The sequence below is a fragment of the Aphanomyces invadans genome, assembly GCF_000520115.1.
Source record: "Aphanomyces invadans strain NJM9701 unplaced genomic scaffold supercont1.1, whole genome shotgun sequence".
Taxonomy (NCBI): Eukaryota; Oomycota; class Saprolegniomycetes; order Saprolegniales; family Verrucalvaceae; genus Aphanomyces; species Aphanomyces invadans.
Genome location: NW_008580146.1, coordinates 806,657 through 819,150, shown reverse-complemented (window position 1 = coordinate 819,150; position 12,494 = coordinate 806,657). Strand labels below are relative to the sequence as shown.

Here is a 12,494-nt window from a genome sequence, read left to right as displayed (position 1 = left end):
CATTTCTAATGTTCATGCTGCCACGCCACGACTGGACTTCACTCGAAGCCATTGCATGCCCTCAGCACCCCACCTGACGAGACGAGGGGGTCTGTGTTGGTCAGCTGCGATGACGACGGCTTCCTTGCCGTCTGGTACCACTGGGACATTTTCCTGTCGCATGTGTATAACTGGGAACATTTTTCTGTTCCTAGCTCCACTGGGGACATTTTTCCGTTGCAAATTCAACTGGGCACATTATCCCGTCGATCACAGACTTGTAGAAGGTGTGTCGGGGCAAAACCAAGTTCGAATCAGCAACCTGAGGGCCTACTACCAGAACCGAAAGCTCGTCAGCATGACGCATAACAAAGTCAATTATACGGTGCTTTGAACACAGCTCATTCATTTAGGCAGTGCACCGTCAGCGACGGAAGAAATGTCCCAGTGGTACTTTACACGTTTTCTATACATCAACATTGTCGCAACACGAATCCGCAGTATATTCAAGAATTGCTTGAATTTATTTGTTGTCAAGGGTATATGTTTTTGGCAATACCAATCTCAAGAATACTTGTCAGTACCACTGGGGAATTTTTCCGTCGCTCGCAGTATTTCCTCTACAATGTGATTGTCGCTTCCTCGGTCTACAATGGCACTTGACTCCTCGAGGCTGGCCGCCCAAACAGCATGTGTGTGTCGCATCGATCGACCCACACACTATACCGAATCATTGTTTAAGATCGTGTTCATTTATGATAGGAAATAGAGGAATTATGGATATCATTGTTGACGCGATTGTCCATTTTCCAAGATGGAACCAACGAAGCAAGTGACCACCAGCAACGGGGCCCCGTTGCCACTCCACGGCCTGACGGCATCCCAAACGGCGGGCCCGCATGGACCTATCGTCGTCCAAGATTTCGCTTTGCTCGACCACCTTGCTCACTTTGACCGCGAGCGCATTCCTGAGCGTGTTGTTCACGCCAAGGGGGCTGGTGCGTTCGGGTACTTTGAAGTGACTCATGACATTTCGTCCGTGACGAGTGCTGCACTCTTCTCCGCTGTGGGCAAGCAAACCCCCATCGCTGTTCGTTTCTCGACAGTCGGAGGGGAACTCGGAAGTGCCGACACTGTGCGTGACCCACGCGGGTTCGCCGTCAAGTTCTACACGGAAGAAGGCAACTGGGACTTGGTCGGCAACAACACGCCGATCTTTTTCATTCGCGACCCTATTCTCTTTCCGAGCTTTATCCACACGCAGAAGCGCCATCCTTCCACGCACCTCAAGGACGCCAATATGATGTGGGACTTCATCTCGCTTCGCCCAGAAACTACGCATCAAGTGTCGTTTTTGTTCTCGGACCGTGGAATCCCCGATGGCTACCGCCACATGAACGGCTATGGCAGTCACACGTTCGAAAACGTCAAGGACGGAGTCGTCAGCTACGTCAAGTACCACTTCAAGACGGACCAAGGCATTCGCAACCTCCCGGTTGAGGTCGCGGACCACCTCGCGGGTTCAAACCCGGATTATGCTATCCAGGACTTGTACGAAGCCATCGCGCGCAAGGAATACCCTACGTGGACTTTGTACATTCAAGTGATGTCGGTGGTTCAAGCGAACGCTCATCTTGCAGCGGGATTCAATCCGTTTGACGTGACCAAAGTGTGGCCCCATGACCAGTACCCGTTGCGTGAAGTTGGCAAGTTGGTGCTCAACCGCAACCCGTCCAACTACTTCAGCGACGTCGAGCAGCTCGCATTCTCGCCAGCGCATTTTGTTCCAGGCATCCAGGCTTCCCCAGATAAAATGCTCCAGGGTCGGCTGTTCTCGTACTCGGACACGCATCGCCACCGCCTCGGGCCCAACTACCAGCAAATTCCAGTCAATCAGCCTGTACAAAGCCCTGCAAAGAACTACCAGCGCGATGGATTTATGACCGTGAATGGCAACCAGGGGAGCGCCCCCAACTACTTTCCCAACAGCGATCCCACGGCCCCGCAGTACATCGATCTTCGCGACCAAGCACCGCAGACCGGCGCGTCCGTAACTACCGCACGATACAGCACCAAGGACGACGACAACTTTACCCAAGCGGGCCAGTTTTATCGCCAGGTATGACCAATTGATTGTGCAATGTAGGCACATGCCTTGAGGCAAATGGTAAACTTGACCTTTGATCCGGTAGGTACTGAACGAAGCGGAGCGAGGTCGACTGGTAGACAACATTGCAGGAAGCTTGGTGAACGCGAGTGCCGCCATCCAAGCCCGAGCTGTACGATGGATAATGTTGTGACAAAAAGATGGACAACGTGGTGGTTTCTAGGTGGCAAACTTTACGTCTGCTGACCGCGAATACGGCCAACGCGTGGCTCGAAAAGTGGCCGAACTCCGCTCGAAGCGTCAACACGAACCAGCGAAGCCCGCACCTGCCAAGTTGAACCCCCCCCGAGCGTCTGGATTCAAGCCCGTTCACCCGACTGAAAATGCATTGCCGCGGCTTTAAATGTAGCATTTGGATCGTCATCGCGTCTGTGAGATCAGCTCCGTCACGAGGCATTCGTTTCAATGCACCATGTTTTCGTGATCCGTCTTGTCTTCGCACGGCTCCACAATCTCGACGTCGTTGTTTGTACTTTCACACGAAATACTAGTGTTTTGAACTCTGCATGGGCGCCATGTCGCACGCCACTGTGCACGATGGGGACAAAGTTGGAGAAACCAACAGCGCCAACATTAGGCGAACTCGCATCTCTCCGATCGCAATCGAATTGCCCGACCAAGTGGCCTGAATCGTGGACGATGTAGAGCTCAAGGCCATGAACACCACGGTGTCGACGTCAAAAGTTTTGGTATCTTGATATCGAACGCAACACTCTTGAGTAAATGGCCACCACGACGCTCGACTCCGTGACTATTCATTCATCTCCTGTGCTCCCAGCAAATGCGAGCAGTTTGTATCCTGTCCAGCCGAGAAATATGTGGCGGAGTTCGGACCAGTTCACCCATGACGAAGGGCGTTGGCCTCGACGCGCCGTCAGTATCTGTCGCGTCCACTCCTTCGTCGACGGATCTTTCCACTCACGTAGGGCGAACACCATCGCGTAGTGGTTCTTCAGGTGCACCACCAACGCTGCACTTCGCCATGAAGGTCATTTCAAGGATCGCAACACACAGTGGAAGAGGGAGAACCCACCTGTGTGGTCGTCTGTAAATGTGTTCCATAGGACTTTCCAGTCGAGAGTTTGCTTCCCCGGAGAATCCGTTGGAGTTATGGCAATGCGCAGCTTGCAGTTGGGCGAAAATTGTCCCATTAAACACGTCGCTCGAAGACATTTAACACGGTGCACTGCGTCGCTGGTGCTATGAACATAGGACGCAGCGTTGAGTAATGTGGCGTTGCCGCAAATGGCTGTGCTGGGCTTGTCTGGACGACATAATTTTGCGAGCCCATCCATGCGATGAAAATACAAGAGTAGAGTTGTAAGCTGGGGGTCGGACAGCGGAGCTATCCCTTGGGGGCAAGGATGGGGAGCAACATCTCTCGACGTCGGTGTTACGGGACCGTTGTCGACTTGTTCAGCGACAGCGTCGTCGAAATCGTCCGTATCGATGGATTCATCACCTGATGAAACGTCGAGCGCTGTGTATGATGGAATGATCGACGACAGGCATTCCTGAATACATCGGCGAAGGACACGCTTCGTGACTCTGTGAGATCCTACGCCCTGAAAATTCGAGATAACACCCAGAACACTGTGACCTCAGCAATGCACATACCCCATAGTCAAGATTTTGCGCATGCAACGCTGACTGCATCAAAATCTCCAGCGTTGTAAGAGCTGTGTTGCCGATGGCAGCTGAAAGTTGCCGTCTCTGGCTTGTCAGTAAGTCATTGAACTGTTCTCGATACACGGACAGGATGTCCATACTTGTGTACGCTTGGACGTGCGTACGTGGGTAGCCGTATACAACGTTTAGCGCGCCAGCTAAAATACAGCATGAAAACCCCCGATGTTTGCTCGGCGTACCCAGGGCAGCTGCAGCACACGACGGAGATGGCTGCTTGACCCATCCGCGGAATGCTTCTTGTGAGACTGCACATGAAAAGAGGTCGTAGGAAGTCCAGTCCTCAGGGAGCACGAGGCGCTGGAGCGCATCAGGCGCTATGTCTTCGGGCGACGTCGAATCGCGCTCTGTATTGTCGATCGGCATTTCCTGGCGACGCATGGGCAAACATGGAATTCAGCATCCAGATATTCAACCGGATGCCGTTCATTATCCGAAAATCCAAGGTGGTTTGTGTTGGGCGGTAGGAGTCGAACATGCGCGGCGACGAAGACGACGACGATATGGAACAAGGCGTGGTGCACGCGGAAATCCCGACGACATTTCGCGAGCTGCGTGCGTGCATGATCTGCTCCCTTGTCAAGACGTACAGCCAGTTCTATGAATCTGGGTGCGACAACTGCGGCTTCCTTAACATGCAAGACAACCGCACGCGTGTGACGGACTGCACAACAGCGTACTTTGAAGGGATGATCGCGATGATGCAGCCAAAGGAGAGCTGGGTAGCGAAGTGGCGTCGCATCGGCAAATTCGTGCCGGGCATCTACGCCGTCGCTGTCACGGGCGACCTCAACGACAGCATCAAGAAGTTCCTGGAAGAGCGCAACATCTCGTACTGCGTCAGTTAGTCGCGATTGTATTTTCCCTTCACTCCTCCGATACGATGCTTTGAGTTGCTTTCATTCATAGTTATCGCTAATTTTTCACGGAAAACGCCAAGTAGAAAAACACACCGAGCACGATCACCATGAAGCTGCCGCAGTACCACGCGCGGACATCCCTGTCAAGCGGCCGATAGTCCTTGCGACGCAAATACAGCACACTGCAGTAGAACACGCCACCTATAGCCAGCGCGCCCAGCGCTACCATGAAGACACGATCCAGTGTCCACCAAGTGGTCGCACTACTGCAGCAGGTGTTACCAGGGCAACACCCTTTCGAATCATTGCAGCACGCCAGCACGCCAGCACCCCACCGTCCGGCCCCGCCGTCAAGCAGAGCGGGTTGTGATCACACGACGACGCCGCTTTGCCAACCACGGCCTTTCGAGGCCACACGCTCGTCAGTGGTTGGCCCTGGCTACAGCACGTTAGCTTGGGCTGCGATGGAAGCGTTCGGCAGCAGCCGTCGGGTGAGCTACAACACTCCAGTCCCAAGACACCGCATTGTGGTTCGTTGTGGCAGGAGGTTGATGGAAGTGTCGTCGTGGGCACCAACGAAGCATTAGTCAGGTCACAGCATCCCAGGACCTGGCCGCTGGCGGTTGGGACGCAACATCCCTGTGGGGAGTTGCAGCACTCCAATTTGGCGGCCGCACACTTGGGCTGGGCATGGCACTGAGTCGTTGCGTTTGTGGCGCGGCCGTCAAGTGGTGGTTTAGTGACTTGTTTGCAGCAACCCAGCACGAGGCCGGTGACTGGGGACGGCGTGCAGCAACCTTGCGGTGACCCACAGCAACTCAAGCCGAGGATGCCGCAGGCTGGCTCGTCGTGGCAAGTCGTTGATGGCTCACTAATTTTGTCCGTTTTGCAGCAAGGTTTGTCGCTTGGACAGCAACCAGGCAACGTGTTGCAGCAGTCCAAGCTGCCTCCAAACGCGCCAGCCAACGCACATGCAGGATATCCAAAGCATGCGAGGGCCACCGGCTTGGTGGGAGGCTTGACATGAGTCCCGAAGCTCGAGCGCGATGCAATCCAGTGCATCGCGTTCGCGGCAGAGCTCCACGTGTCGTAGTTATAGTCGGTTCTTTGGAGTTTCGTCCATTCTCGGGAAGCGTCGACAATGGCATTGTCGAAGGCGAGCACTGACGACCAAATGTCGCTCGGGTTGGAGAGCTCGGGCTGGTTGTCCAGAACTTGGCGCTCGTCGGCAACGTACGATTCCCTATCCAGTGGCAGCATTTAGAGTGCGCATCACGCAAGTGACATCATTCCGTCGTTCACGAAGGACAGAGCTACGTACGGGAGCAAGACCGCCGTGATGGGCGTCACCGGAATAACTTGGATGCCATGGATGTAGGCAGGGCGGTCGCCAAACCAGGTCGAATACACCACGTCCATTTCGCTGACAACGCCAGCCATCTTATTCGCGGCGAACAACGGCTCGTAAATTGTTGGTGTTTGAACGGCGGGTATGTGCCAGTACAGTTGAGTTGCTCGGACTTCCATGGCCAACAGTAGCCGTGCGTATTCAAAATACGCCGGGTCTGAATCCAGCGACGTAAACAGGGCCAGCGCGTAGTACGCGTTGATGGCCTCGCTGCTGCTTTCTTGGGACTTGCCGTTTGCTTGGGGAAAGAGACCGCTTGCGTACGAGTGGCCGACGAACCAGTCCTTGTGGCGGGCCGTGGGAAACAAGTCCCGCTGCGGAAAGTTTGCAACAAACGAAGTTTTCCCAAGCGGCGCGCCAATGTCGCTCAGGATGTACACAATCGCATCGCGGTGCTCGTCGACGAACGACGCGTTGAAACGACGAAGTACGGCAAGGCCATAAAGGAAATACCCGTAATGAAACTAGTGGGAATGAGAACACACTGAAAAGGGCTGCGAGGAGGCTCTCACGTACGTGGTGGTCGTTGTAGTTGCCGTTGCCAAAATCTTTTGCGTTCGATTGGTACCCATCGTTCGTGATGAGCCCGCCATACGTTGTGTCGTACACAAAATGGTCGATGTTGGTGCCCTGGAGCCACGCCCGGATTTGATTTTGCAGCTTTGCCAGTCCTTTTTCAAACACGGTCGCCTTATTGAATCGATGGGCAGTCAAAACGAGTCGAGCTTCACGGCCGAATTGCTTGCCAAAGTTGTACGAGTCTTCCGCGAATGCTGGGAACCGCTCGATGTCGTTGTCGAGCGCGGCCGAGATGAAGGCCAGGGTCGATTCGTATTCGGGGGTATTGGGTCTGGCAAACACGCCTGCACCAGACGTGAGAATGCAAACCGCTCCTTGGTTGGGATACCTTGATCAGAGTAGTCCCACGGAATGTCAATGACAGGCTCCTGCAAATGCCATGTGGCTCCAACAATGCCGGTGCCTGGCCCACGCATGGTCATGTATTGAATCTACAGAGTTACGTGGCAATTAGAAACCGTATGAGCAGCTACATCAGTCACCTCGGGGAGCGTCGTGGTCGATGGGGCGAATATCTGGACATGGTGCGGCAATGCGACCATGAGCAAGTTTGACGTGGGAACCAATGCGTTCGTGGTCTTGGCTGTCCACGAAAAGATCAAGTCCGTCACCTTGGCTTTTGGCTTGGTATTGTACGTGATCGAAGCGCCGGTGGGGTACACGTCGGCATGTGCAGCCAGCACAGATTTGGCAGACTCTTGCAAGGCCAACGCAATGCGCACGACGCCATTGAATTTCGCTGGGCCGTTCCAAACCCTTCCTTGCTGGGTCCATGCAAAAGGAGTGGACGAGAAAACAAGCCATTGGTGCCAGTTCCCGAGAGTCACGACGGAGTACGCCGATGTGGGCTGGGTCACGGACAGGATATTCGCTTCCGACAACAACACAGGTGCCGCGTCTTTGTATTCCAGCGTCATGTACGGAGACCCACGCACGAGATGGAGGATAATGGTGCCTCCGGACGCTTGTGGGAATGCGACTGTGACGCTCAAGTCGTCGAAGCGACGAATTTGAAGCGGTTGTGTACCGAGTTCCACGGCTATCTCCGACGTGAACCCTTGGATGATGCTCTTGCTTGTGACGACCCGGAACGGATAGCTGATGTGCAGTTGGTGATTCATAATCTTGACAGCGTAGGGGTACGTCACAACGACTTCATTGCTTTGACCAAGGACAAAGTTGGTCCAGAACGCGCCGGTTGGGAATGGTTTGCCAGCCACATCAGGGTGAAGGTACTTTCGAGGTCCTTGGAGTGGATGCGTCACGTTCTCATACTGAAAGGCCGACGTCAGTACGGCGCAGGACAGTGCCACCATGAGACAAAGAAAGCGTTGCAATGACGGCGAACGATCCATGCTGCTTGTAGGCCAGCTCAAAATTTCAAGAGTGACGCCAATTTTGAGCGCATCCATGGACGGCCGAAGTTGACAAAGAAGGCATTGCTACCAAATACCCGGTTTATGAATGTTGGGTTATATTCGTGTCTCTTGTCGGGTGAATCATATCTTATATCGGTATTTGAATGTCGAAATCCGGCTGTATCTGTCTCATGAGCGTTAAGGGGTCATTTTCTGGAAAGGCAGCGAGCGCGTCGCAGGAAGTGTTTTGGTTGCGGTGCATCCAGCAGTGTTCATGAAGTCAAGGTCTGGCGAATGCTGTCGCGTCCACGTTGCGTCAGTACATCCCATTTAGGTCAGTTGGTTGACCTTGCTTTGTCGATGGGAGCTGTGTCTGACCATCGAAGCTCTTGTCGGCAATGCCTGATCGCGAGATGTGTTGGGGAGACTGAAAGTGAGATGTTCCAGAGGCAATTATCTCGTAGGCATGTATCATTGCCACCGTCTAGCTGCCACATCGACCAAACCGCCTCCTTTTCCCAGAGACCTGGGTGATGTGCTTGTGCCACTGCCACGGTGGATTTGGAGACATCACCGGCATTGATTCAGACAACAGTACATGCATTGGGTCTTTTCACGCTATGCAACTCTACATAGAGTACGTTTGCGACCGGACCATCTTGCCAAGCATGCGACCGACTTCGGCCGCGGTTGGCCTGTCGGTCGGGTCGTGGAGCAAGCAACGCTCCGCAAGGGCTACGACCTCTGCAGGGCACTGGTTTGAAAACGTCGGTCGCAGCTCCCCATCCATGACCTACGGAGACCAGATCATATCACAACACCGCGAGGAGGACGTGTTGGTGGTGAACCTTCATCGCGATGACGGGTTTCGGTAGTTGGGACCCTCCGTTTGTGACGAGGTGACTGTACGGACTAATGCCCATGTCCACTTCGGACATCAACACGCCGAACGAGTACATATCGGCGCTGACAGAATACTTTTGACCCTTGAGCACTTCTGGCGCAATCCATGCAATCGTGCCGACCTGTTCACTGTTGAGATCTTGAGGGCGTTGTCGGCGACATACCTCTGCAGTCATGGTGGCGTCGCCGACAGTGCTGCGACTTGTCCCAAAGTCGCTCAATTTTGCTTCGTACTGGTCGCCCAACAGGACGTTCTTGGCTTTCAAATCGCGATGGATCACGTGGAAGCCGTGTAAGTACTCGAGGCCAGCGACAACGTCCCACAGAATCTGCAGTTTCGATACGGTTCCAGACGCCACGTTCGAGTCGTCGCCAGTTGACCACACGAGCTTCACCGAGTTGTTTGTGGAGCGAACGAGGTTGGCCAAATCGCCCTTTGGCATGAACTCGATGACTGCGCTGACGTCCTTTAGAGTCGTCCAGGTCACCCTACCGCAGCATGAAATCAGCAGCTCGTGCATGAATCGTGCTATACCCAATGAAGCGGACGATGTGCGGGTGGTCTAACATGGAGCACAGCCGAATCTCTTCCATAAAGTCAGTCACGGCGTCGGAATTGCCGTCGATCGACGGCAAGAGTTGCTTCACTGCGACTGTTTCGCCTTTGAAAGTCGCCTTGTGGACGACACCAAATCCCCCCGACGCCAACACGCCATGCAGGACGATGGCGCGGTGGTCAAGGCGGAACTGTTGCATCGCCGGGTCGAACCGGACGTCGTACTTTTGTTCCCCGGCGGCAGTCCCCAGCAGCGTCGGGTCCCGTGGTCGACCTCCTGCAGCTCCAGACTTAGCAGGGTTGTTCATCATGTGGGAATGGTTGCGGGCGCTTTGGTTCACAAACACCGAGAACGAAACTCCGGGGGTGGCCGACCGTTTGGCGGCGCCACTGCGCTGCGCGCACTTCCTGTATATGAGGAACCCGACGACAGCCACAACCGCCGCGGCGATACAACCAATAACAATGTACATGGTGGAATTGGATGATCCATCTGGGACATATATCACGTCGTGGAAAGTTGAATAAGTAAGTCGTACCTGGTGCACCTTCCACGCAAATGTCGAGGGTCGACGTCGAGGTCTGCAGCGTCTTTGGGTTGCCGCAGCCACTCGTTTTGAGTTTCGTTTTTTCGGACGTGAGAACAGTCAGTAACTTGGCGTTGATGCGTGCCGTCAGCTGGGTGAACTGGTCCTTCGACACGAGCAGGTTTTGAATCGTCGTGTCTTGAAACGACAACAACCGAAGCGAGGTCAAGTCGACGTGGCGGACGCTCTGCAACGTCGAAATGCGGTCCAAGTAGAGCTCCGCGAGGTTCGCCGGCCACAACACATGAGCCAACTCGACGAGCGGGTTGTCCGATAGATCCAGCGTTGTAAGGGACGTGGGAAACAATGATGAATCGTTCCCTTTAAGCGATGGGAGTTGATTGTTGCTGAGGTTTCTATGGACCGTTGCAGGACATGAGCAACCATGCGAGGAGCCATGAAGTAAGGCGTACAAGAATCGTAGTTTGGGTGCCACAATCGCTTCGACATCGGCAATTTTGTTGTTTGCGAGCGTTCTAAACCAGAGGCGTCAATGCCACGGCGAAGTGGTGGATCGAATTACGTACAAGTTCAACAGCTCGGGGCCAAACACGACAGTGCGCGGAATGGAGGCGAGGAGGTTGTTCGACAGATTCCTATGTGTGGATCAGCAAAAGTGGTGTCGCTGTTGTTGGTACGTACAGAGATGTGACTATAAGAGGACGGGAGCCAGCGAAACTTGCATTTTGCGAGTTCATGTTGCCAAGTTTCTTGATGCCATGGCCTGCCATTTCGCTGGGGTAGATGCGTTGTTAGCACAGGAGATCGAAAGACACAACGTACATGATCAACGCGTTCGACGTCATACTTTCGAGGAACTCGAATGTGTAAGTTGAGGGAGGGTTCGCATAGGAAAGGTTCCCCCGAGCTGCATCAGCCAGAGTCACCTCAGTCACCTTTTTCCCGGACGCCACGTCGATCCAGTCGCTCCAACTCGAGCCTGCGCGGGCCACACATCCTGCGAAAGTAACCGGTGCATCGTAGTTGCAATAGGACGTGAACGTATCAACGGAGAAAACAGTCGCGATGGGCGTCGTAGAGCTCATGCGAATGGCCTCGTCGACGTGTCGCTGATTGCGCGATGGAAGCGCGTGTTACACGTCAGTTGCAACTGAACTATGAAAACACATACTATTTCGAATGCTGAATGAAATATCCTTTCATGTAAGTTGCGCTGCAGTTCGATTTCATGTACTATAAATTTGTATGTATTTTGATAAGAAAAAAATTCGTGACAATATTTAAATCACGCACGGGAGAGGGCAACGTCATGTGCTAAAAACTATAGATACAAACATCAAGTACTACCTTCTGCTTGGTGTCGAATCCTCTTGATGCATGAAGAACGTTCGGAAAACAAAAATTATTCAAATCCAGGAGGAAAACGATTGTGAAGTCAGCCATCATCTACGAGAGTTGCAGTACCTCGCAAGGCGCACCTTTTATTCTAGTCCAATGCTGAAGCTGAGTTTGTCCACAATAGCTGCGACTCCATGGCCGAAATGTCGGATACATATTTTAATTGCACCATGATACTACCGTACATATACTTACAAGGTTGTATTCACAGTGAGTTGAGTATATACACCATTTCACGAGCAAGTTGGTGGTTATTTCCAATTAAAGTGGCAATATAAAAAGACAAATGTTTTGAATTTAGAAAGTGGTACATAAAAACGACAATTTCCAATTCAATGTGGTTCTTTTCCATCCAAATTGATTCACTTCACTTTCCGTAGCGCATGTCTTCAAGACGAAGAGCCTTCTCCGCGTTGCGTTGGCAAAACATTGCCTCACGGACGACCAAGAATTGAGTGATACAGGGAAGTCACTAGTGAACAACAGCTTCTAACAACCGCATACGACTCTCAAGGTAAGAGGGATATTCGCGTCGTTGAAGCATCAAGTCTGTGCGATCTGCCAGGTAGATCTTGATCTTCGCCTTGAATACGCTGAAACAACTCTCGATAGGGTTGAGCATCGGCGAATACGGACCAAGACGGAGAAGAAAGAGATCATCGTGCATGACAACGCGCTCTTCTGTTTGCAAGTGGGCGGGCGCGTTGTCAAACACGATGACTACGTTCTTCCCAACAGATTTTGTTGAACCAAGTTGCAGATCGCTTGACGGCGTTGTACACTTCATCGACGAATGTAGCGTACTTTTCCATCATGATGCTGCCTGTTTCAATCCGGTGGAATACAAGGCCCTCTTCGGCCGAAACAGCGCATTGCACGCAGATTGGAGCTTTTTTACGGCGGAAGAAGAGTTGTGGCACAATCTCCCTTCTTTGCACGTCCGACGGAGCGATGGCAGCAAAAGTTGTTGTTGGTGGTCTCGTCGTAGTACACGATATAGTCGCCGGCGTGTTGATGTTGAATGAGTATATCCGCAAAAATCTTGCGTTTTG

The 12,494-nt window shown here is 53.0% G+C and overlaps 5 protein-coding genes across 6 annotated transcripts; 2 read left to right on the top strand and 3 right to left on the bottom strand.

The window, feature by feature from the left end:
* Nucleotides 1-785: 785 nt before the first annotated feature.
* H310_00236 (hypothetical protein) lies at nucleotides 786-2,575 on the top strand. Its single transcript, XM_008862940.1, has 3 exons — nucleotides 786-2,098; nucleotides 2,172-2,258; nucleotides 2,310-2,575. Exons 1-3 carry the CDS (start codon nucleotides 794-796, stop codon nucleotides 2,487-2,489), a joined length of 1,572 nt encoding a protein of 523 aa, XP_008861162.1. The 5' UTR covers nucleotides 786-793; the 3' UTR covers nucleotides 2,490-2,575.
* Nucleotides 2,576-2,815: 240 nt separating this feature from the next.
* Nucleotides 2,816-4,212, bottom strand: H310_00235 (hypothetical protein). Its single transcript, XM_008862939.1, has 4 exons — nucleotides 4,015-4,212; nucleotides 3,764-3,972; nucleotides 3,180-3,711; nucleotides 2,816-3,116 (listed from the first exon to the last, which is right to left on the bottom strand). The coding sequence occupies exons 1-4, from the start codon at nucleotides 4,196-4,198 to the stop codon at nucleotides 2,902-2,904; spliced, it is 1,140 nt and encodes a 379-aa protein (XP_008861161.1). The 5' UTR covers nucleotides 4,199-4,212; the 3' UTR covers nucleotides 2,816-2,901.
* A 59-nt stretch (nucleotides 4,213-4,271) lies between these two features.
* H310_00233 (hypothetical protein) lies at nucleotides 4,272-8,087 on the bottom strand. The gene is made up of 5 exons (XM_008862937.1): nucleotides 7,162-8,087; nucleotides 7,008-7,110; nucleotides 6,617-6,963; nucleotides 6,014-6,564; nucleotides 4,272-5,935 (listed from the first exon to the last, which is right to left on the bottom strand). The coding sequence occupies exons 1-5, from the start codon at nucleotides 8,032-8,034 to the stop codon at nucleotides 4,915-4,917; spliced, it is 2,895 nt and encodes a 964-aa protein (XP_008861159.1). The 5' UTR covers nucleotides 8,035-8,087; the 3' UTR covers nucleotides 4,272-4,914.
* H310_00234 (hypothetical protein) lies at nucleotides 4,274-5,104 on the top strand. The gene has a single exon (XM_008862938.1). It carries the CDS (start codon nucleotides 4,309-4,311, stop codon nucleotides 4,678-4,680), a length of 372 nt encoding a protein of 123 aa, XP_008861160.1. The 5' UTR covers nucleotides 4,274-4,308; the 3' UTR covers nucleotides 4,681-5,104.
* A 516-nt stretch (nucleotides 8,088-8,603) lies between the features above and the next one.
* H310_00232 lies at nucleotides 8,604-11,203 on the bottom strand. 2 transcript variants are annotated; one of them, XM_008862935.1, is made up of 9 exons: nucleotides 10,867-11,203; nucleotides 10,726-10,818; nucleotides 10,611-10,679; nucleotides 10,497-10,559; nucleotides 10,036-10,439; nucleotides 9,476-9,989; nucleotides 9,105-9,429; nucleotides 8,886-9,062; nucleotides 8,604-8,830 (listed from the first exon to the last, which is right to left on the bottom strand). In XM_008862935.1, the coding sequence occupies exons 1-9, from the start codon at nucleotides 11,127-11,129 to the stop codon at nucleotides 8,666-8,668; spliced, it is 2,073 nt and encodes a 690-aa protein (XP_008861157.1). In that variant the 5' UTR covers nucleotides 11,130-11,203; the 3' UTR covers nucleotides 8,604-8,665. The 2 variants fall into 2 exon arrangements, with proteins under 2 accessions (XP_008861157.1, XP_008861158.1); XM_008862936.1 differs by having other exon boundaries at nucleotides 8,604-9,062.
* Between the last annotated feature and the right edge of the window lie 1,291 nt (nucleotides 11,204-12,494).